The following is a 25,023-nucleotide window of genomic DNA, read 5'->3' on the forward strand; positions in this document are numbered from 1 at the left end:
AGCTCAATAAAAAAGCCTAAAGCATAGCCACTACAGACGGTTTAAAAACTGGCCAAAGATTTGAACAGACATTTCATTCGAGAAACATGAATAATCAGTTAGCATACACCGTCAGTCATTATAGAAATAAAAGCTGCAGTAACATACTATGGCACCTCACTAGATGGCAAAAATTAAAGGACTGCCAACACCAAGTATCAGTGCAAATGTGGGGAAACAGTCCCTCAGATCAGATCAGTCGCTCAGTCGTGTCCGACTCTTTGCGACCCCATGAATCGCAGCAGGCCAGGCCTCCCTGTCCATCACCAACTCCCGGAGTTCACTGAGACTCACGTCCATCGAGTCTGTGATGCCATCCAGCCATCTCATCCTCTGTCGTCCCCTTCTCCTCCTGCCCCCAATCCCTCCCAGCATCAGAGTCTTTTCCAATGAGTCAACTCTTCGCATGAGGTGGCCAAAGTATTGGAGTTTCAGTACAGGAGTGTAAAAATGGTTTGGGAAACCCTTCGGCAGTTTCTTACCAAGTTAACAAATATCTTGATCCACTCATTCTATTTCTATGTATTTACTCCAGTACTCTTGCCTGGAAAATCCCATGGACGGAGGAGCCTGGTGGGCTGCAGTCCATGGGGTCGCTGAGGGTCAGACACGACTGAGCGACTTCACTTTCATGCATTGGAGGAGGAAATGGCAACCCACTCCAGTGTTCTTGCCTGGAGAATCCCAGGGACGGGGAGCCTGGTGGGCTGCCGTCTATGGGGTCGCACAGAGTCGGACACGGCTGAAGTGACTTAGCAGCAACCCAAGGGAAATGAAAGCACCTGTCCACACGAAACACAGCAGTTTTACTCATAGCAGCCATAAGCTGGAAACGGCCCCAATACAGCTTTTAAACAGAAAAACAGATCATGATGTATCCATACAATGGATACAGCATTACTACTCAGCAATGAAAGGCAATGAGCCACTGATATTCATAACAACATGAATGAATCACGAAAATACAATGGTGAGCGAAAGAGAGCAGACGAAGGCTGCATACTGTATCCTTTCTCGTCTATGAAGCTTTAGAATCGGCGGACTCATCTGTAGAGTCCGAAAGCAGATTAGGCCACCACACACAGCTGCCTGCAAACAGGTATGTCCGGTGGTGTGCACCAGCCTGTGGAAGGGGGTTAAAATGCGCCAAACTCTACTCTTAAAATGAGTGCATTTTATTGTTGGTAAATTACACCTCAATGAAGCTGGGGTTTTAAAAACAAAATCCATTTGGAGGTTTTAATACGAACTCATGATTAAAAGTCCTAGAACTATTAACACCCCAGCAGCAATAAACACACCTAACACCAAGATCTTGGTTTGTAAATACCATTCTACACTAAAGGGGACTAGGGCTCCTTGGAGAAGTGGCTGATTCCAGGTCCCGCACGGGGACAAAGTGTGACTTTAGGATGTTTTGCATCAAAGAGGCAAAGGAACTGCTCAATGACAGATGATAAAGACAGGCTGCTGGCCAAGCTGTAAACAATTCGAGCATCAGAATGAATGACACTGGCAGATTAAAACACACTGGGCAGGAGGCTGGTTAGAGACTAGCCGTCCTTTAAGAAGGATACCAGTGAACAAGTGCCGAAGGACACAAAGAGAAAAGCTCCACTGGGTGCCCCCAAAGCGTGGCAATAATAATTCAAGCAAGAATCGTCACTGGATGCTCAAACTCTTGGGTCAAAGTTTTCCGGAAAGAAGATACTCGCACCGCTTCAGAGTGTCCATCTATGGGGTACTTACAAATTATAAAAGAAAAATGTGCCTCTACCACAGAGAGACTTGGCGGTCACCCCCTTGACCAAGTGATCCAGTTTGGCCTCAGCATCCATAAGATGACCTGACTGCTGGTGCCACATAACAGGACACAGGAGAGGAGGGAATGTCGTATCTGTGGTATCCTTGCTAAAAAGGTTTAGCCTGAATGTACTTATGAGGAAACAGATGAGTGTCAGCGAGACCAACCAGTCACAGGGAATTTTTTTTTTGTCTGTGTGGACTTATCATAGCCAAATCTAGGACTATTTAAATTTCCGTTTTCCTCGGGGCTTCTAGAAGCCTTCACAGGTGGCGCTAGTGGTAAAGAACCTGCCTGCCCATTGAAACATGTAAAATATCATGTATGAAACGAGATGCCAGTCCAGGTTCGATGCACGATACTGGATGCTTGGGGCTAGTGCACTGGGACGACCCAGAGGGATGGTATGGGGAGGGAGGAGGGAGGAGGGTTCAGGATGGGGAACACATGTATACCTGTGGTGGATTCATGTTGATATTTGGCAAAACTAATACAATTATGTAAAGTTTTAAAATTAAATAAAAAAAAAAAAAAAAAAAAAGAACCTGCCTGCCAACACAGGTAGATGTAAGAGAGTACCCTTACGTCTCTTATGTAAGGGTTCGATCCCTGGGTGTGGAAGATCCCCTGGGGAAGGAAATGGCAACCCACTCCACTATTTTTGCCTGGAGAATCCCATGGACAGAAGAGCCTGTTGGGCTGCAGTCCACAGGGTCACAAAGAGTCCGACTCAACTGAAGCTACTTAGCACACATGCATGCCGGGCTTCCCGGAACGGATGCACTGGTGCAGAAAAGAAATCCAGCCTCAGGGTAGAATGCTACTGTGACAACACCGGGCAAGAGAACAGGGCCCTCCTCTGGAGGTGCGTGCCCCCCACAACCTGAGCCGTCCCCTCTCCTGCCAGCAAGGTTAAGAGATGTTCCTTCTAAAAACTCAAAATAAACCTCGTCTATTCCAGTACTCCTTGTATAGACCTATATACTTCAGTAAAATTGGATGCTTACTGAAAACATAAATATAATTAATTCATTGCCAATAACCCTGCTAATCCTTATTTGGATATCAAAAAGGAAAAGTGTATATAAAATCAAATGTATAAGATGTGGAAGCAACCTAAGTGCCCATCAACAGATGACTGGATAAAGATGTGGTACATAAACACAATGGAATACTACTCAACCAGAAAAAAGAGTGGAAACTTGCCATTTGCAGCAACATGGATGGGCTTGGATGGGCTTATTTCACTCTCTTAAGTGAAATAAGTCAGACTGAGGAAGACAAATACTCTATGACATCACTTAAATGTAGAATCTAAGAAATACAACAAACTAACAGAAAAAGAAGCAGACCCACAGATACAGAGAACGAGCTAGTGGTTCCCAGTGGGGCGGGGGACGTAGGGGGCAGGATAGAGGTGAGGGGGTGGGAGGGTCTAAGACTGGCTACAGAACGTATGTACAGCATGGAGAATACAGCTATTTGTAATAACTGTAAATGGAGTACATTTAGTTTTGTAAATGCACTTTAAAAATTGTAATAAAAGTTTTTTAAAGGCAATAGTAACTGAAAAATGAAAAAAATCAAATATATTGTTAGGTTTACAGAAAACTTTCACAAATCAGCATGCTAATGTATTTCAATGTACTAAGTGGTTTCCCCCTTTGAAATCTGCTCTTTTTGCTTGCATTTCAAGAGTCCTGAGGTCTTTAATGGCAGACAACACCTCACTCACCTCTGCACTGTATGCCCAGTTTATAAAGGAAGTGTTTGTCCAACTGCACAGCTCACTTAGTTCGGGCACCTGGAGCGCCAACCCACACCTGATGGCTACGCTCAGTAGTCCACCAGCCTTTGCCTGTAACAGACAGACTTTGATACAAAGAAGCTAACCCACACTCAGGAAAAAGTTATAAATTAATACTGCAAACTGAAAGCATTAAAGAAATGAATACAGTCTCAGAATACATCTTATGGTGCTGTGTGCGTGCATGCATGTGTGTGTGTGTGTGTGTGTGTGCAGGGTGGGGATTCTGGGGGCCATATACTGGATTTTTAAATCCCTTCCATCAGTCACTGCATGGGAGATGCAGAGTTCCCTACGGCTGTGCCCTTGGCTGTGCTCAACCTATTTTCCTGAACGAGCACTGGCCCTAAAGACCTCTATTCTGGTTTCCTCAGTACTATGAGTATGTGAGGAAATTAAAATTCTTTCATTGTTTCTTAATTTTTCTATATAAAAACCAACTACGCATCTCCCATTTTTCTCAGAGAGAATAATTGGGAAAAGAGGTCCCCCAAACACTCAGATGTTCTTAAAAGATGTTGTTAATGGCAACTCACTCCAGTATTCTTGCCTGGAGAATCCTGTGGACAGAGGAGCCTGGAGGGCTGCTGTCCATAGGGTAGCACAGAGTCGGACACGAATGAAGCAACTTAGCAGCAGCAGCAGCAGTTTCAGCATCAGGTTTAATATTCTGGGACATTAAAGAGCTCCCCTGTCACACATAGCAGTGTCTTAAAGTGAGTTCTAAGATAGACACACAATCCTCCTTTCCCCCTAGACAATGAGATGTAAACTCTCTTTTCACAGAAATGGAATATAATAAAATCCTGTCTGTCTTCTTACTCTTCAATCCTGTCCCTTTTCTATTCAACATCCTCTGGGTTTCTTTCCCAGGATTTAATTAACATCTAATGTTATTCCAGAAAGGGAACATGGAAACTTACAGAGATACACAGATACAAGAAAATTGAACAGAGGTGACTAATAACTAATAGCTTCCCGATATACCAGCAAATACCATGGAAAATAACATTGCTGTAGCAAGATCAAGTAACTAATGCTAGGCGTAAACTCACTGAGCAAAGAGCAGGAACCAAATGAAGAAAATCACAACCTTTACCAAGGGTCAGAAATGATGTGAAAGATAGCAGAGGCTGCGGCAGACACTGCTGGCTGCCTGCTCAATGCCTACTCTCTCCTCTTCCTTACTGGCTGAGCTTGCAACCACTTACAGTCAGCAGGGACTGGTCTTCTGCACCCCCTTGCCAAACATGACTGAGGAGAGGGCGACCCTCTTCCAAGAGCAAGAATAAATCCTAACTTATCAGTGATTACTCTGAATGTTGGCAGTTCCAGTCATCAGCAGAAGGGCACTGGGGGCTGGGCTGCTTGTGGGCAAGGTTTTCCCACTCCTAGGGAATTCAGCACAGAGCCATGTCTGGATGTGATGGCTGGAACTGCAGCAGCCATGTCATAACTGGTAGGAAAAGAGCTGGAACACAAAGCTGACATTCTGAGCATGCACAGAGATGGGGCCCTGGGCCCCTGATGACACCACTGAATCTCTAAGTCAGCCTGAACCCTGCCCTCCATCTGGACTTCCTGATATGGACTTACACGTTGGCTGTGTAAGTCAGTTCCTTCTCTGGTCCTTACAAACAACTGGGGAAATCCACCATGTGTGACTTTGAGTGGGGGAGGGCCAGGGGACATCCTCCCTGGGGAGTTAGTCCCAGAAGCTGGAGGTACTGGTCATCACTGTGCAAGATTCATATTCACTCAGACATAATTCACCAGAAAGTGGGAACTTTACCATGCTTTTGGCAAAGTCTTTGACAAAATGGTCTCTTAGCAGCAGGTTTGGGATTATAATTTTTTTCACCAATTAATAAGGCACTAGAGTGCTATGATGATCAATACAGCAAAGTACCTCATGACAAATTGTAATTTCCCAAATAAATTGTATTTATGAGAATTTCAATTTTTAAAAAAGCTTCACAGTTAGAAGCAGTGGATTAGAGATGCATACTGAACTGAATAGCAATTAAAAATACATCTTTTTCTGTGTTACAACACAGAAAAATAGAAAAAAATATATTCCATAATGCCATTTAAAATACTGCACACAAAGCACTATATATAAAGACACATACGGAGGAAACAACCCACAGCACGTATCCTAGAATAGATGCCTGAAGATAAGGATAAAAGGAAATACACACAGGGCAGGGAGACACGTAGGAAGATGCTGATAGCAGGTCAGACCTGAGAAGTAAGATCAGCTCCACCTCTGTACCTGGAATCTAAGGAAAAGAAAAAAATTGCTGATTCTCTTGGTAGAAAGCATATTCAGAATATGTGACAAATAAATAAAAGAGAAACACGGAGGGAAGTCTCTAATCTTACAGAAGCAATTAAGGACTCCCGGAAAATATTTACTTTATTTATTTGGCTATGTGGGATTTCTAGCTGAAGCATGTGAACTCAGTTGCAGCATGTAGGAGCTAGTTCCCTGACCAGGGATTGAACCCGAGCCCCCTGAACTGGAAGCCCCCTGAACTGGGAACAAGACTGGAACTGGTCCTCTCTTGGCCACTGGACCACCAGAGAAGTCCCCCAGAAAATATTAAAAAGGAAGATTATGATAAGACATTCCCTAGAATAGTAAGTAGACTCTTTGTAGCCTCAGTAAAAGGTTATTTTACAAAGTTATCATGACCAATCTTTACTTTGGTGGAAAGTAAAAATATAGGTGAGTCTTGAAAGGTAACCTAATTCAGAAAGTCTAAAACACAACAAAATACACAGGCTGTTTACTCACACAAGATTCACAGCAAGGGTTATTTAAATAGGGTTTTATTTACTGACTGTTAAGTCTTTAACTTGAGAGAAGAGTATTGGAAAAGCAAATGGATAAAGAAACAAGAAGCAACATTATGCTATTTTCAACTGATACACTGCAAACATAAGAAGAGATTCAGGATGAAATTGAAGGATGGAAAAAGGAATATCATGCAAACAGTCTGCATATGATAGCTATTGTGGCTATACTCGTATCAGATAAAATAGCTTTCAAGACAAAGAGATTACCAGCAATAATGAGGGACAGTTCATAATGATGAAAGGGTCAGTTCATCAAGAAAAAAATAAATCTGAAGTTGTGGGCACCAAATAACATAGCTTCAAAATAGATGAAAGAAAAATAAATGTAAAAGGAGAAAGAAAAATTCACCATGAAAATCAGAAATGTTAACAAGAACATTAACTATCAGTAGGGATACAGAGAATTTAAACAGCGCTTGACAAACTGATGTGTATAAACTCTATGCCCAGCAACATCAGAGTAAACATTCTTTTAAGGCACACGTGGAACAAGCATGAAAACAGCTGTAGCTTGAATACAAAGCAAATCTCAATACATTCCAGTTGAGTGAAACTAGACTACGCTTTCAGACCACAAAGAATTGAACTAGAAATCAGAACCAAAGATTATAACAAACCTAAGTATTCAGAAATTAAGTAACATGCTTTGAATTATTTGTAAAAGTATAGAAACTATATGAAAAAATAAATCAGTGGAAACTAGAAAATATTTGAAATGAATAATATGAAAGCACAGCAGCAAAATTTGTGGGATGCAGTACTTAGAGTGACGGGTGTAACTTTACGCAGACATTAGAAAAGGAGATAGAAAAATTAAAGATCTAAGCTTTCATTTCAGTACATTTTTTTAAAAGAAGAAAAAATCAAAACCAAAGGAAGGAAGGAAATAAGACAGCAAAATCAAACCAAAGCAACAAAAAACTGAACTAGAGATAGGCGAAAGAGAAAAAGCAGAGTGAAAAAGTGGATCCGTGAAGCCTCCCCTCCACATTCAAATCTGTTTCAGCACGAGTTAGCTGTGTGGCCTCAGGCCATAGGTAAGGCTCTCTGTGCTTCTTTCCATCCATTTAAATAGATATGGTAACATTTTAGTGGCATCTTATAGGGCTATGACTCTGGAGCGTAGGTGAGTACGTAGGTGAAGAGCGTAGGGTGTAGCTATCACCATACTGCTCAGGGACAGAGTCGCCAGCCTTAGCCTGGACACTGGGACCCCTCAACAAAGAAATCCTTTGCTTACATGTTTAAGAAGCAAAAGACATTTAGTTTCTAGGAAAAACTGTACCAAGTAAATTTCACAAGTCCAGGCCTGGAATAAGGGATGCCCTTCCTTCTGTGTTTCAGGACAAGTTTCATCTCTGATGATGTTTGAGGTCAGCCTTGGATGTGAACATGAACAAGAATCAAGGCATTTAAAATCACATCTAGACAGACCTGGAGAAGCAACCAGTCGTTGGCAGCCCAGTCCAGTGATCTTGCCTGGAAAATCCCATGGACAGAGGAGCCTGGCAGGCTACAATCCATGGAGTCACAGAGAGTTGGACACCACTTAGAGACTGAGCACCCACGTACCAGACAGGCCTCACCAGAAACCACTCTTCCATGGAACACAACTCAGAAGACCTTGAATTATTTTATCTGTGTGTATCCTCATGAAATGTGTAATACTTTGTGTGCTGTTTTTAAACATACATGAATGGCGTTATGGAATAGATTTTTTCCATCATTTTCTCTCTGCTGTACCATCATTTTCTCTCTGCTGTACCATATTTTTAAGATCTACTTACGTTGCTCTGTGCACCTAAAGTGTCTCTCAGTCCTGGATTTTTTAGCTCTACTAGTAGCATATGATAATATTTTTCAGAGATGGGACAGAAACCCAAACTAACTTATTAAAACCCCTAACAGGTAACATCAAAAAGAAAAAAATTATTAAAAATAAACCTAACCAAGGAAGCAAAATATTTATACACTAAAAACCATAAAACCTTGCTGAAAGAAATTAGAGAAGGCATAAAAAAATGAAATGATATTCTGTGTTCATGGGTTCAAAGACAATATTGTTAAGATACCAATACTACCCAAGGCAATATAAAAATTCAACACCATCCCTATCAAAACTCCAATGGTTTGCAGAAATAGAAAGATCCATCCTAAAATTCACATGGAATCTTAAGGGAACCCAAACAGTCCAAAAAAACCTTGAAAAAGAAAGAAAGTTGAAGGACCCACACTTCCTGATTTTAACACTTGCTAGAAATCAACAATAACCGAAACAGAATAGAACTGGCAAAAGACAAACATACCGACTAGTTGAGTAGAACAAAGAGCCTAGAAATAAATGGCCACGTATATATAGTCAAATGACTTTATACAAGGGTGTCAGGACCATCAACGAGGAAATGACAGTCCTTTCAGCAATGGTGCTGGGGAAAGCTAGATATCCACATGCAAAAGATAATATGTAATACTGTGTACAAAAACTAAGGACGTTTGTTTCTTGGCAGGAAAGCTATGACACGCCTAGACAGCATGTTGAAAAGCAGAGACATTACTCTGCTAACAAAGGTCCATATAGTCAAGGCTATGGTCTTCCCAGTAGTCACGTATGGATGTGAGAGCTGGACCGTAAAGAAGGCTGAGCACTGAAGAATTGATGCCTTTGAACTGTGGAGCTGGAGAAGACTCCTGAGAGTCCCTAGGACAGCAAGGAGATCAAACGAGTCAATCTTGAGGGAAATCAATCCTGAATACTCATTGGAAGGACTGATGCTGAAGTTGGAACTCCAGTATTTTGGTCATCTGATACAAACAGCTGACTCACTGAAAAGTCCTTGATGCTGGGAAAGACTGAGGGCAGAAGGAGAAGAGGGCATCAGCGGATGAGATGGCTGGATGGCATCAACGATGCAATGGACATGAACTTGGACAAATTTCAGGAAATGGTGAGGGACAGACTGGGCAGGCATGCTGCAGTCCATGGAGTCTCAAAGAGTTGGGACACGACTGGGCAACTGAACAACAACAAAATCAACATTAATCACCTAAACAAAACAGCTAAAATTATGCAACTGTTAGGGGAAAACCTCATGACATTGAATTTGTCAACAATCTCTTGGACAGGACACCAAAAACACAGGCAACAAAAGAAAAAATAGATAAACTGAACTCCATCAAAATTTAAAACTTTGGGGCATCACAGGGCACTATCAATGAAATTTAAAAAAGCACGCTTCATGCTCAGGGCTGGTGCACTGGGATGACCCTGAGGGATGGGATGGGGAGGGAGGTGGGAGGGGGCTTCAGGATGGGGGACACATGTACACCCATGGCTGATTCATGTCAATGTATGGCAAACCCACTACAATACTGTAAAGTAATTAGCCTCCAATTAAAATAAATTGATTAAAAATAAAAAAGCACCCGTCAAAATGGGACAACATATTTGCAAATCACATATCTGATATAGACTACTATCCAGAATATATAAAGAACTTCTAAAACTCAACAAAAACAAACAAAACCAAACCAAACAACCTAACTGAAAAATGGGCAAAGGACATGAACAGACAGTTCTTCAAAAAAGGTGTACAAATAGTATAAGCATAAGAAAAGATGGTCAGCATCACTAATTACTGCTGCTGCTGCTAAGTCGCTTCAGTCGTGTCCAACTCTGTGCGACCCCATAGACGGCAGCTCACCAGGCTCCCCCAACCCTGGGATTTTCCAGGCAAGAACACTGGAGCGGGTTGCCATTGCCTTCTCCAGTTGGAAATGCAAACCAAAACCACAAAGAGATACCGCCTCACAACCCTTAGATGGTTATTATAAAAAATAAACAACAATAGCTGGAAAAACAGTCTGGCAGCTTCTCAGAATTTTGAACACAGAAATACCATGTAACCCAGCAATTCCACTTCTGTATATGTACGCAGCAAAGAACTGAAAGCAGACACTCAAGCATACATTTGCATACCAACGTTCAAAGCAGCATTCACAGCAGCCCAAAGGACGAAACAACCCAGGATCCATTGGCGGTGGAATGCATAAACAAAACACAGTCTATACATATAGTGGAAGAGTTTTCAATCTTAAAGAAGAATGGAGTTTTGATACAACGCAGATCAACTTTGGAGATACTAAGTGAAGGAAGTGAGATAGAAAAGAACAAATAGTGTATGATTCTCCCTTATACTAGGCACCTGAAATAGTGTAACTCATAGAGACAGAAAGTAGATTATAGGTTATGAAGGACTGGAGGAGGGAACAGACGGGAAGCCACTGTTTAAAGGGTACTGAGTTTCAGCTTGGATGAAGACAAAGTTCTGGAGATGGAGAGGGAGATGGTTGCACAGCAGAGTGGATACACTTAAATGCCCCTGAACTGCACACTTAAAAATGGTTAAAGTGGTAAATTTCATGGAATATATATTTTACCAGAATACAAATTACAATAAGTATACTCAATTTTTGTTTCTCCCCCGCAGCCCTTCACAAAGAGGGAAGAAAGACCTAACAAGCAGCAGAGAAGAGGCATTTATTTTTAAATCTCACTGGAATTTAACCCAAAGACAACGGGTTTTCAGAGGAAAACTGGACTGCTGTAAAACCCCAAATCATCACCTGGAGAAACCACAAACGTTGTCAGTCTGATTTTATCTTAATTTTTTGTGGGTGTTTTTAAAATTAATTTTTGTTGGAGTATAGTTGATTTACATGTGCTAGTTACTGCTGTACAACAAAGGGGATCAGTTATACAGTTCTTTCTACATATACCCAGTCTTGTTTAGATTCTATTCCCGTATAGGCGTTACTGAGCACTGAATAGAGTTCCCTGTGCTATACAGTAGGTTCTCATTACGTTTTTGTTTTAAAATCTTTTTTTAAAACCCCTCAACAGAGGGGAAAAGGCAAGGCGGGAACAGGTTTAAAAAAAATCACAAACCCTGTCTTTTCAGTATGTATAGCAGGGGTCACGGGCACGAAGCCAAGGGTCAGGAGATGAGGCCCAGCCCCAGCTCTGGGGAACGGGGAGGCGGGGGTGCCTGAGCATCCCAGCAAAGCAAGGCTGCAGCCCCCCGCAAAGAGATGTCCCAAGGACGTCTACAGCACTTTCACCAGTGAGAACAGATGCAATGGAAGAACTTTCCAAAGTTACAAAAATATCCCCAAACTGTCGCCCGACCTTTAAAAATGACACTGGCATTTTAGTCTTGCAATACCGAGTTTATCTAGATGATCATGTGTCCACACGTGGACCCTGGAGGCTGGCTGCTGGGACCACACAGCGGGGGCAGCCAGGGGAAGGTGGATCCTGTCTTCTGCCCCCTCTCCCCGCTCCTGGGACCAGACCCCAGGGAGAGCAGGTGTCCAGCCCGGCAGGGAAGCTGCCCTTCTGACCCACAGGTATCTCCCTCACCGAATCCTCACAGTTGGACACATCAGCCCCAGGCCCGCCGCCATACAGCTGACCCTTGTTTGTAAAAAGGGCGTTGTGGTTCCTAACTTCAGACACGTGATGACAAGGAACCATCTCAACACCGAGAGGGGGCGCCCAGCACACAGAGAAGCATGAACACCCCTGCAAGGTTAAGGCCGGAGGGCTTGGGCTCAGCTGGGTGTGGAGCCCACAGTTTCCAGTTCCTAACTTCATGCTCCTCTCACCAGAACAACCATTTTCAGACTGGGCGTGCCTGGGCCCTGGATGTCTATAAAGATTCTCATGGACCATGTGAGCACAGACAGCTTTAAGGGGACACATCTCAGCCTCTTGGCAACTCTCCATATGCTCCCCCGAACTGACCTCTTGGATGGAGTGGTCAGTCCTGCCTTTCATCTTGCTTTGTCCCAACTGCCCTGCTCCAGCTTCAGTAGCTTCAGTCGTGTCGGACTCTTTGCGACCCTATAGACTGTAGCCCGCCAGGCTCCTCTGTCCATGGGATTCTCCAGGAGTGGGTTTCCATGCCCTCCTCCAGGGGATCTTCCCGACCTAGGGATCAAACCCACTTCTCTTACATCTCCTGCATTGCAAGAGGGTTCTTTACCACCAGTGCCAGCCGGGAAACCCCATATCCATCCCAGATCATATTAAATATATTGTCTCACTGTGATCAAACCTCCAAGACCAAACACAGATGATCAGAAATACTGCTGTCTTTATTAAGAAAGTTCCTCTCTCTAATGAGTGGGTAACCTCATCCTTTTAGAAGACAGAACATTCCTAATTAGCTTTTTCAACAAAATTGAAGAACTAATGTTATCAATAGATTATTAAAATCATTTCTGCTAAGAGATCAACATAGTGTCTTTGGCTTAGAGCTCGCGGGTTCAAAAAATTGGAGAACACTGCGGGAAGAAAATGCTTTGCATCATAGTTATTTTATGGAAACAAGTGTGACCTAAAGGGAACCAAACTTATGCTAAACCTCATCTCTTTCCAGCAGAAAGTAATACTCTGGATGACACAGAGTATGCACCCTTAGCAACAAAATGCTTCGTCTATGTCTGTAAGAAATCAAGTTCCAAGAAATGTAGCTTTTATACTTAATAGTTAATTATCCAACTTTGCAACATTTATGTTGTTTTGATAACTTGATTACTGCTACTAAATATACCGTTGAAAGTGAAAGTGTTAGTTGCTCAGTCGTGTCCAACTCTTTGTGACTCCATGGACTGTAGCCCGCCAGGCTCCTCTGTCCATGGAATTCTCCAGGCAAGAATATTGGAGTGGGTAGCCAGTCTCTTCAGGGGATCTTCCCAACCCAGGGATCAAACCCGGGTCTCCCACATTACAGGCAGACTCTTTACCATCTGAACCATCAGGGAAGCATACTGTTAATTCAAACATAAACGTGTTTTTTAATTGAAGTAGGAGATCCAACCAGTCCATTCTGAAGGAGATCAGCCCTGGGATTTCTTTGGAGGGAATGACGCTGAAGCTGAAACTCCGGCACTTTGGCCACCTCATGCGAAGAGTTGACTCATTGGAAAAGACTCTGATGCTGGGAGGGATTGGGGGCAGGAGGAGAAAGGGACGACAGAGGATGAGATGGCTGGATGGCATCACCGACTCAATGGACATGGGTTTGGGTGGACTCTGGGAGTTGGTGATGGACAGGGAGGCCTGGCGTGCTGCGATTCATGGGGTCGCAAAGAGTCGGACACGACTGAGCGACTGAACTGAACTGAACTGATAGTTGATTTACAACATTATACTAGTTTCAAGTGTACAACATAGTGATTCAATATGAAAAGTGATTCAATATGTAAATCACATGCTTTGCAACAATTTTACATGATTTTTAAAATGTAGTCATCAACTTGAAAATATCCTAGAAGGTATGCAGTTTTATCAAATTCTTTTAGGCGTTATATGAGCAGAAAATGCCAAGGACCCCTGGGGGTGGCCACACTTCAGGGTCTGTGGAGAAAGAACAGGGAGAGGAAAGAACTGTGTGCCTCCGCACAGCCCAGGGACTTGCGGATGGAAGGACACACGGACACACACACACACACACGTGCTTTCTCTCTCCCACTGCTGCCTCTTCCTCAAGACGGCAGGAAATGGGCTTTAAAATGCTTTTATTTATGAAAATGTAAGCAGTATTTTAGAAACAAGAAGGCGGTTCAGGGTGGACCTCCCAGTCGGTGCCAGGTGGCAGACGCCCCAGTGGTCCAGCCTAGGCTGGAGGGGCCAGCACGGGAGAGTCTGTCAGACTGGAGCCTCCCTGCTGCCTCGGCCAACTGGTGTGGGAGAGACCCATACGCTGAACCTTCCCATCCAGCAAGCGACCTTAAAAATCAAGCGATTGCTTCTAATCATGTGCTTTAACAGAGACAACCATAATTCCAAAAGATACACACACCCCGGTGTTCACAACAGCACTATTTACAACAGCCAAGACATGGAAACAACCAGGATGTCCATAGAGGAATGGATAGTGAAGCTATGGTCCAGATATGCAGTGGGGTATTACTCAGCCACAAAAAGGGACAAAATGGTACCATTTGCAGAGACGTGGGCAGACCTCGAGACTGTCATACAGAGTGAAGTAGACCAGAAAGAGAAAAACATATCATATATTAATTCATATATGTGGAATCTAGGAAAATGGTTCAGAAGAGCCCGCGTGCAAAGCAGAAATTGAGACCCAGACATAGAGAACAAACATACGGACAATAAAGGGGAGAGGGGGCGGGATGAACCAGGAGATTGGGATAGGTGTATACACACTACTATTTATAAAACAGATTAACTAATGGGGATGCTCAGTGCTCTGTGGCGACCTAAATGGGAAGGAAATCAGTAAAGGGGGGTGCAGTATTTGTATATGTATAACTGATTCCCTTTGCTGAACAGGGAAACTAACACAATGCAGTAAAGCACCTATATTCCGGTAAAAAAAATTTAAAAAATAGATTCATTTCATTCCTACTAAGCTGCCCTCTTCTTTGTAACAGACTATCTCCTTGATTCATTCATTGGTGCTAGAAAGAATCTATTATGCGATGCATCTCAGGTCCACACCAGGGGCAAGGGCTTCGAAGGTTATAGACAGTCACACCCAAGAGCTGCAGGAAGCTGCATGTATGTCCTCCTCTGAGACCCATGCACCCAACCTGCAAGCTCTCACCCGGTCTCTAACCAGCTCCACACCCACGAAGAACACTGTGCTACCTCCTTCTAGCCTAAAACCTCCTTATGATGCTTTTTACTTTCTCACATCTTGCTTCCTCCAGGACTCCTTATAGATGCTCAGTTGTGTCCGACTCTTTGCGACCCCATGGACTGAGCCTACCAGGCTCCTCCCTCCATGGGATTCTCCAGGCAAGAGTACTGGAGTGGGTTGCCATTTCCTTCTCCATGGGATCTTCTCGACCCAGGGATTGAACCCAGGTGTCCCGAATTCCAGGCAGATGCTTTAACCTCTGAGCCACCAGGGAAGCTCCTTATAGACAAGCCCTGTTTAACTTGTGTCTTTCACATTGTCCTAACCCAGTGGTGTAATTCAAATCGCCAATCTACCGGTTCCTCCTGGCATGGACTCATTTGGGAAAGTCCTGTACCTTTGCCCCATCGTCCTCTCCAGGCTTCCAGAAGCACAGTCTAGGTGTCAGGAGCAGAGGACTCAGAGGCATCTCCCCAAGCGAGACAGCGCAGCTCCCTGGGGGGCCCATCACCTGGGCAGTCACTAGTAGAGAAGCAGGGAAAAGAACATTTATAACCCTCCTCTGTTCAGTATTTCTTGGAGCCATCGGAAGAGGCAGGCAAACCTCTCAGATGTCCCATGACCCCAGGTGATGAGGCTGGACTTGAACCTGGGGCCGTTTAAGCCGCAAGCTCCCACCTGAGCCCCTCACCAGCCTCCCACCTCTCATGTGTGAGAAGTAGGCCAGACACCGTGTGGGCTCGTAGTACCCCCCACACCCTCTCCTTGCTCTCAAGCATCCACGGGGATGCCTGGCTACAGACTAAGGTTCCTGGTTCTCTCTCCCCAGCTCTCCTTCTTTGCACTGAAAGCTCTCAGAGTCAGAGCAGGAGCCAGTTTTTCTTCCAGTTACTACTTAGAGGGCTCAGTATAACCCTAGTCACACGAACAAACTTCAAGGCGGTGGTCCAGCAATCTCTGCTTCCAGAAATAGCTTCCTTTGGGGACGGACTCCCTTAGCTCCAACGTTTCCTACAATCCACTCCTTCATTCAGTAGGTATTGAATGAACACTTACAATATGCTGGGCACTAGAGACACAGCAGTGAACAGAAGAAACTACCTACCTTGACAGAGTTTAAATTCTAGTAGGAGAGCAGTGAACTTCAACACTGATGTTAGCTGCTAAGACAAATCATGACCGTCTACATTAATGATTCCTTGGTACAACCAGATGTGCATTATATATCTACAATTGTTCTATTGATCTAGTATCTACCTTACCCAAGTTCTTCTTAAAAAATTAAAGATTAAAGATTTGCCTGCAGGGGGATCTAAAAAGCACACGTGAAAAAGTAAAGGCGTGCCCCTCATCCTGCTGTGTAGCACTTCCAAATTCACAGACGGGTTCAAACGCGGTTCCCTCTGCCCCCTCCCCTGCCAGACCCCCTCCATCCTTTAGATGTCAGCTTAAATGTCGCTTCCTCCACAACCACAAGTACAACTCACGACTGCATCAGGGGCTTCTGCTGTACACGCCCAGGCACCTGTGCTTTTCTCAGCAGGCTCTGATATTAGCATACAGATTAGGTCCAGAGGCTTAAATGAAGAGGGCAGGGATACTCTGTGTTCACAGGAGGGCTCCATCCTGCTGTAATTAACACAGAGTCTGGCACATAGGTGTGCAACTAACACTTGTTAAGTAGGAGAGAAGGATACTGATTTGTTTCTTTCAAACATCTTCTAAACGTGGTCATGTTTAAGCTGAGCTGGGCACAAGGAATCTGGTGGAGTGATACACTATTGAGGATAATTTAGATCAGGGAGATTTCAGTGGAGAATGTTCGGCATTTAGCATGTGCAGCTTTCACTAGACAGATGAAGATGCAATTGACAAATACCTACCATGCAAACTGCAGTAAGGACAGTCTTAGATACTGTATGTAACTTGTTGCTGTTTGTTGTTTGGTAACCAAGTTGGGTCCGATTTTTTTGCAACCCCGTGGACTGTAGCCCACCAGGCTCCTCTGTCCATGGGATTCCCCAGGCAAGAATACTGGAGTGGGTTGCCATTTCCTTCTCCAGGGGATCTTTCCAACTCAGGGATCGAACCCACATCTCCTACAATGGCAGGTGGATTCTTTACCACTGAGCCACCAGGTACTGTCTCCACTGACAGAGGAGATGGACAGAGGGAGAAAAAAAACCACTGAGTTTTCAGTTATTTGGGGGAAAAGACCATATAATCTGACTTGGGGTAAGGAGCATGTTCACCCTTCCCTTAGCTCAGCCATCCTCAAGATTTTCCTAGCATGCAGAAATTCACGATTTACTAATTTTGTGTTTAATCCAGAGAAATTTCTAGTCCCAAAAGAACCAAACAGGACAATCAACAAACCTCCCACCCACAAGGGAGGAGGCAGGCGAGCCGGGCGGTGTGGCCAGCATAACCAGACCAACGGCTCCAACAAGCTCATCCTGTGCTCCAGGGGCAGCTGCCCCAGTGCCCCTCCGCCTGCCACCCATGTCAGCGTCAGCTCAGATTCGCTGAGGTCCCCAGCTCCTCTCCTCCACCCCGATGGTAAGGCACCCAGCCCACTGGAAACAATCCAGTATCACCCCCATTTCCATTCCATCCTGAAATGTATTCTTCCCTTCACTCTGTCCACTCTGACATGCTCAGCAGATTACCATTGCTGATGTATGTACATCAATCGAGGAAAAAAGTTAATGCTGCATTTTCTTGCAGAAATTAATTATTTAAAAATTATTATTATTATTTTGGCTTGTGGGATCTTAGCTCCCTGACCAAGAATCAAACCCACGCCCCCTGCATTGGAAGCATGGAGTCTTACTCACTGGACCACCAGGGGAGTTTCCCAGCAGTTAATTCTTACTTGTTCCCAGGAGTGGACAGTTCAAAACCATAAATGACTTCAGGTTATTATGCTTATTTAGCAGTTTTCAGCTGACTTGAAAAAAGAGTCTAAAAGTCAAATGGTCCCTTAGTGAAATAGTGAGGAGATGACGTTTTCATAAATCCAAGTTACATCAGGAAGAAAAGGGCAAGAGAGAAAATCACAAGTTGATACAGCCAAGAAGACAGACCTATACGTATAACTGAGTCACTCTGCTGTACCCCTGAAAGGAACACAACATTGTAAACCAACTCTGCCTCAATAAAGAATAAATTTAATAAAAGGAAGACAGATCTGCCCGAGTTCAAGTATGGCAGCAGCTAGAATAATATGAGAGACTTCTGCCGGTCAGAGGCTTTACTCATAGCCATGGATGACACGCACCCATCGGATGGTACAGGTTAGTAAGATGGGCTGCACCGTACCCAGAGGGCAGGCTCCAGGCCCGGTCAGGAGATCTTGTCTTAGACAGCTGCTTGACCCTTTAGGTGACTTCCTGCTATGGCAGCTCACCTATAAAATGGAGATACTGATTACACTGATCAGGGTTATGACCATCTTAGATTCAGGTTGCATTTTTAAAAATCCCTGTATTCATCAAAGAATGGTGTTCACACCTAAATATCAGCACTATAATGGGGGCCACTGGGGGCCATACTAGAACCTACCCAGCAGCCGTCATGATGATCAAATGAGCGAATCATGTAACACCCTAAATGTGGCCCTCGGGCCATAGTAAGTGCTCATTTTGCTTGTATCCATGATAAGGAGTATTTTACATGTTTATTTACAAGGTGTACACAAAAATTACCTGGTACGAACAATGGAGTATTTCAGTGTATTTCTATGAATTGGAAATCTATTGTAAACCTACCTACTTACCAGCCTACCTACTTACCAATGGATTGGTATGACAATTTTGTGTTTCAGGGGGAAAACTTGAGAACGATGTAAAACCTAAACTGCATGCTTCAACAGCACTACAAATCAAATACAAATAATGTTATCTTAATTTATGCAGACCAAGCAAATAGTTCATCAGAGTCCAGAAGGTCTGAGTAAACATATCTGAATATTATTAAATTCTGTCCTGAAAAACCCACTATTAGAGTAGCACCTGGAATAGTTAATAAATAAGGCTGTTGACTTTGGTTCTCCTATTCTGCTTTTGCAGCACGCCTTCAAAGCAATTACTATTCCATTACTGTTCACACAAGAGAAAATTTACTAGCCTGCAATTTAGAGGTAAGTGGGGTAGACAGAAGAAAGTGGAGTCACCCACCAGGATCCAAGAAGCTGTAGACAACAGTCTAAATGCTTAAAAGACACACATTGATTGCCACACACAATAACCCGGACTTGTCTTCATGTCTATTCATGAGAAAGAATAATCAGTGGAAAGCAGGTTGGAGGAAGAAGGAAGATGGAAAAAAGACAACAGGAAGAAGGGAGAAGGCCTTTGAAACCTGAGGAGTTATTTCTGATCCATTAAAATATCAAGATCCAGATGAAAACTGCTGGTGTCCAAGGAAAACTCTGTCAAAAATGAGCCACAGTTCAAGTACCATACATCCAGGGAAAGTAAAGAAAATGTACAGATTTAACACTGATAGACTAGGAAAGCTGTCCATCCTTCTAGACATCCATTTCGCCAAATTCTCACATTTGATCAGACTCACAGCGTGACTATTAACATGCTCTTAGGAGGGAAGAAATAACACATGAGGGGTGTGTTTCGGGTAAAATCATCTTTGGATGGTGCTCTCTAAAAGCATCTTTGAGGTTTCTTCACTTCGAAAAGATAATCACTCTACACTAACTGTGTCAAGGGGAAATGGAAAGGGAGCTCTCCTGTCTCCTTCCGGGAAATACATTCGTAATCTATTATTTAGGGGAGAAAGTGCCAAACTCTGTAAATCTCAATATTCTTTGGATTATGGCTCCAATGAGCTGCAGGTAAAGGGTGGAACGTGTAACTAAATTATCAGAAAAGGGCAGGGTAAACTCACCTCCCCCACTCCCAGCCCCTGCCCAGCACACAAACAGCTTAACTGCACTCAAGACAACATCCAAAGGACCTCTCTAGTTCACTACTTGCCAGAAACATCTTCCAAATGCAATCTCATTAACTGAGACCTTTCCTGAGCCTGTAACCGGTTTCGAAGTCAGCTTGTCTTCCAGCCTCATCTCGTTAAACTGAAAGTTAAATTTTTAAAAGTTCTTTCCTTGCTTGGAAAGTGATACTTTTTAACCTTTTGTTTCAACTGGTTTCCCCAAGGTAGAAAGCAACTTCATCTGAAAAGTGGCCTCTTTAAACTCAAGAAACTCTGGAAGGTTTTCTAGCAGAGGACAGAAATCTGATCAATAGTGTTATTGAAAAAATGTGACCAGCTACAGTCCCATTTGTTTGTGGCTGTTGCTTCTGTGAAAGCCGGGCAAATCCTTAGCAAATAAGCTTTTCCGGAGAGTTAGATGGATGGGGTGTGCAGGTCGCAGGCAGCTAGGATTACCTGAGAGCCACAGTGCAAACTCCTATCAAGGCCACGAGAAGAGGCCACTGGGAACCAGATAACTCCAAGCACCTCCATCTCTGATGGGCAGCTCAGCTTTGGCCACAATTCACACAGCTTCCTTTGCAAATGGATTTGGCTGTTAAATGTAGGGTTGTCTGATGCAAATATTTCTTTCCTGGCCGCACAGCTCAGTTGAAAGGGGAGCCTGAAAATTGGCTGGCTGGCTAGCTGGATGGGAGAAGAAAGCTCAATTCCAGCTAAGCTACCACGGAGGATTAATTGCTCCAGAGTGCCTGTTGTGCCTTAAATTTAATTTGGAAACCTTTCATCTTTTACTTTCCTTCATTGGCAGCCAATGCTTAGAGAGCTAATTTGTACCTGGTTCATTTTCCTCCTTTTATCTTATCTACGTTAACATCAACCATGGAAATGAGAAGCACCATGAATAAAAGATGAAGCTTGCCTCGGGACATTCTTTCCTGAGGTACTGTGAATTACTTAAAAACTAATTTGTGTGTGCACCGTAGAAAGGGCTGAGATGTATGCTGGGCCCTCCAGCATCCCTGATCAGCATCTTCCCTTCCCCCAAGGAGTTATAGTGTTTAGATGTCTTAACTGGTCCTACCTTTTGGCCAAGACAGCAATGTCTAGACTGCAGTACATGTGAAATCATTAATCTAGGACTGGTGGAGGGTAGGACATCCCATTAATATACAAGACTAAGGATGCATAATTTCCCCTAATCTGACTTTTTAGAAAGTTCAATCTTGCTTGCCATGCAAATAAAAGAATGTGCTGTAATAAAGAAAACTTAATGTCTCAACATACATGCCTGGTGAACAGAGAGAGATGCCTTTTTTGGTTCAAAAACATTATGTTGGGGGAGGGGTGGTGGGCGAGGAAGGGATTAGTACTAAAATTCCTGCCTGGGAGGAACCCCGAGAAGCTACAGGACTTAAATTCTAAGTGTATCATGCATATTATGCTTTAAAAAAAATCCCTTCTGTTGTGTATTTAGTATACTTGGCACCTCTCCATAAATAAGAGACACACATGTTTGTAAGTTTATTTTGAATATTTCATTACTTCCAACCATACAAAACATTAGTATCTTAAAAGTTTAGCATTTTTTTTTCCCTATATAGTTTCCTCTCGGCTGACACTTTTTTTTTTGTCCCCATCCTCTCCTCTTTATCTTCTCTTTTTCTTTTCCCCAATGGAGCAATGAAAAAACCTCTTGCTGCTTCATATCCACCACGAACAAGACTTCTTTCAGTTTGGGAAGCATCAAAGAAAGGCTGTGTTCTGGGCCATTTCTCTGGCCAACTCCTCCCTTCAGTCCAGCGCCTCACACCAGCGGGCTGGAAGGGGGGAGCAACTGAGACTCACTGCCCTTCACAGCCCATTCGCCTAAAAGGTTAATTAATAAAAATGTGCACTGTTTTGCTTACCCAAGACTACACATTTTCACAAGCAGAGCAACTTCCAAGTTGTATAAGAAGAAAAAAGACTTTGGGGGTTAAAATGACGGTGTTCTGAAACATAAGGGTCTTGGCTTCAGAATACGAACCATGTCTTTTGGGGGCAAGAATATGCAGGCAGAATCATGATAAAACCCAACTTAAAAAATCAGCTGATATTTCGAATCTTGGATATAATGAAGACCATAATATACAATGACAAGCTAATTGATTTCTTCAGAATAAATACAGGAAGAAAGCCCTCCATCGTGAAAGCATGGAAGAGAGAGAGGAGAGCAATTACTGGTCCTTTTATTCAAGAAGCAAGAGAGGATGGACAGAAATGAAGGCAACAATTGCCCCCAAGAAATGGATTTTTAAAGCCACACAGGCAGAAAAATGAAGCTGGAGAGACACCGAATAGCTCTATCCTGAGGTTATGAAAGCCAAATTGAGATATTAGGATGAAAGCATGGGACGTTTGTGATTTCTGTGAAGAGTGTTTTAAGTCGCTTCAGTCCTGTCCGACTCCGTGCGATCCTGTGGACTGTAGCCTGCCAGGTTCCTCTGTCCATGGGATGCTCCAGGCAAAAATACTGGAGTGGGTTGCCATGCCCTCCTCCAGGGGATCTTCCTGGCCCAGGGATCAAATCCGCCTCTCTTATGCCTCCAGCATTGGCAGGCGGGATCTTTATCACTAGCACCACCGGGGGATGTCTAGACATACAGATCGCCCAGTTTACTTAGGGGAAGGGAAGGGATGATGGAGTCTCAGAGTCAGGATGTCGGGGATTTGGGGAAGAGGAAGGCAACAGTCCCAAGGCATGTCAAAAAGTCCAAGGTCATTTCCCGCTATATTTGTGGAGGAGGAACAAGAAAACTGTCAAAACCAGGCAACTCAGCCTCATTTGCAGAACGCACACGCATGCGCACACACTCAGGCTGCAAAGCACCAGCCTCAGGGACGAACACCTGTTCCAACCCGGTGCCTGCTGGCTTTGTGCAGCTCTGGGCTCCAAGGGACACTGTGCCATCCCAGCACCAGCGGGCCAGGCTGCGCTGGGGACCTCATGGCGAGGACCAAGCAGCAATGGCTGGTGCAAAAGTGGCCAAAGAGGGGCCTCGAGAAGGGACAGGAGAAGGAACCCGACAGTCCTGCAGATAACCTCGGGCTGTGAAAAAACAGAACCACAGGGCAGTCCCAAACTTAGTTGGCAGAGGGACTCCTCGAAAAGGAGGTCATCTTTAGAGTCAAGAAGGGCCTTTGTGGGGTACAGGGAGAGATGGTGGGGAAGAACTCCCTAGAAGTCAGTGTTTTCACTAGTAACCATTTCCAGCCCACCAAACTGTAACAGGGAAATGGGTGTCTGGCTGATTATTAGTCACCATCTTCAGCGTCCTCCTGATATGGCTCTAGACTCAGAATCACACCTGCGTGCACTGAAAAGGCCGTCAGAGACCACCTAGCCTGCCCCCAGGACGCAGAACCCCTCTCCTTGCAGCCCAGCCTCTCGGGGCTCCATCCTCAGGCCGGCCAGAGCCCAGTTTCTAGAAATCCTCCAGGAGCCTCACAGCTGCACCACCGCTTCAGCCCAATAGCGGGGCCGGTGAGTGAGTGAGTGAGTGAGTGAGTGAGTGAGTGAGTGTGTGTGTGTGTGTGTGTGTGTGTGTGTCTGTCTGTCTGTCTGTCTGTCTGTGTGTCTGTGTGTTGTGGGGGAAGGAGGGGGAAGCAAAGCTCCCGCCAGACTCTCTCCAGGAGTCCCGTCCCGGAGGTCCTCCCACCCTCCTCCAACCCCGGGGGATCAGCGAGAGCTGCGGCGCTGCGCCCGGAGTCCCGAGTGGACGCGCGGGGAAGGGCAGCCGTGGCAGGACCAGCCCGAGGGGTGTCCTCCCGCCCGCCCGGGCCTATCGCTACCTCCTGGAAGAGCTCCAGACTGTAGGTGTTGTCGTCGTCGGCGAAGAAGAGCACGCCGGGCTGCGCGCGCTGGTGCCCGTGCCTCTGGCGCAGCCAGGCGAGGCCTGCGTTGCGCTGCTCGGTAGCGCGCGGCAGCCCGGGCCGCTTGTAGCGCCGGGGCGTGGGGACGTGCAGGTGAGTGCTGGGCAGCCCCGCGCGCGCCAGGAAGCGGCTCACCAGCTCGCTGCGCGCCGCCGCGTCCTCCACCAGGATCCAGTGCAGCTGCGCCACCTGGCGGAACGTGTTGGCCAGGCGGGTCAGCTCGGCCTTCTGCACCGGGCGGCTGTAGGTGGGCGTGATGGCATAGATGGTAGGCAGCGGCGGCTCGGGCGGCGGCGGCGGCGGCCGCGGCCACGATTCGTTGCGTGGCTCCCGGCCGCGCCCCGGGCCGCCCCGGCGTAGCGGGAGCCGGGCGCCCCCGCGGCCCCCGGAGTAGGGCGCGAAGTAGGGGCGCGGGGTGAGCGGGGGCGTGGGCCTGCGCGTGTCCACGTCGAGCATGATGATGACGATCAGGATCCAGGGCAGGAGGATGAAGAAGCGGCTGAACAGCACAGACTTCATGGTGCGCTCTCCCCCGACCTCTCCGACGCCCCGAGCGGGGCTGAGCCGGGGGACCCCAGCGCGCAGTTTGGACGGCGCTGGCGTCCGCGCTCAGGAAGCCGCGGCCGGCGCGCACTCCATGGGGCGGCGGGGCGCTGCGGGGGCGCGGAGCCGGGCGTGCGGGGTCCGCGCAGGTGGCGGGGAGCTCGGGCTTGCAGGGCGTGCAGGCAGGCGGGCTGGCGGGGAGGTCCCTACTCCGGGTAGTCGGCGGGAAGCGGGACTTGGTCCAGCCGCGCGCGCCTCCGGCCCCGGAGTTGTGCGGGGCGCCGGGAAGGTGGTGATCCAACCGCGCTCTTTCCGAAGCGTGGGAGCTAGGAGCCGTCCGCGGCGCCGCAAGCAAAGGGACTCCAGCCGTGGGTCCCTGGTGCGCTCTCTGGGTGAGGAGACAGGCGTGGGAGACAGGCGACGAGCGCTCTCCT

The 25,023-nt window shown here is 45.6% G+C and overlaps 1 protein-coding gene across 2 annotated transcripts in view; it reads right to left on the minus strand.

The window, feature by feature from the left end:
* The window catches only part of B3GAT2 (beta-1,3-glucuronyltransferase 2), a 98,963-nt gene extending 74,314 nt beyond the window's left edge, over positions 1-24,649 (minus strand). The window contains exon 1 of one of the 2 annotated variants that reach the window (XM_061427145.1): positions 23,966-24,649. In XM_061427145.1, coding sequence (XP_061283129.1) covers positions 23,966-24,565 — 600 coding nt within the window. In that variant the 5' untranslated portion in view covers positions 24,566-24,649. The remainder of the gene's footprint in view (positions 1-23,965) is intronic. The other variant, XM_061427146.1, reaches the window with a different exon arrangement.
* Positions 24,650-25,023: the final 374 nt, after the last annotated feature.

This window comes from Bos javanicus, chromosome 9, assembly GCF_032452875.1.
Source record: "Bos javanicus breed banteng chromosome 9, ARS-OSU_banteng_1.0, whole genome shotgun sequence".
NCBI lineage: Eukaryota > Metazoa > Chordata > Mammalia > Artiodactyla > Bovidae > Bos > Bos javanicus.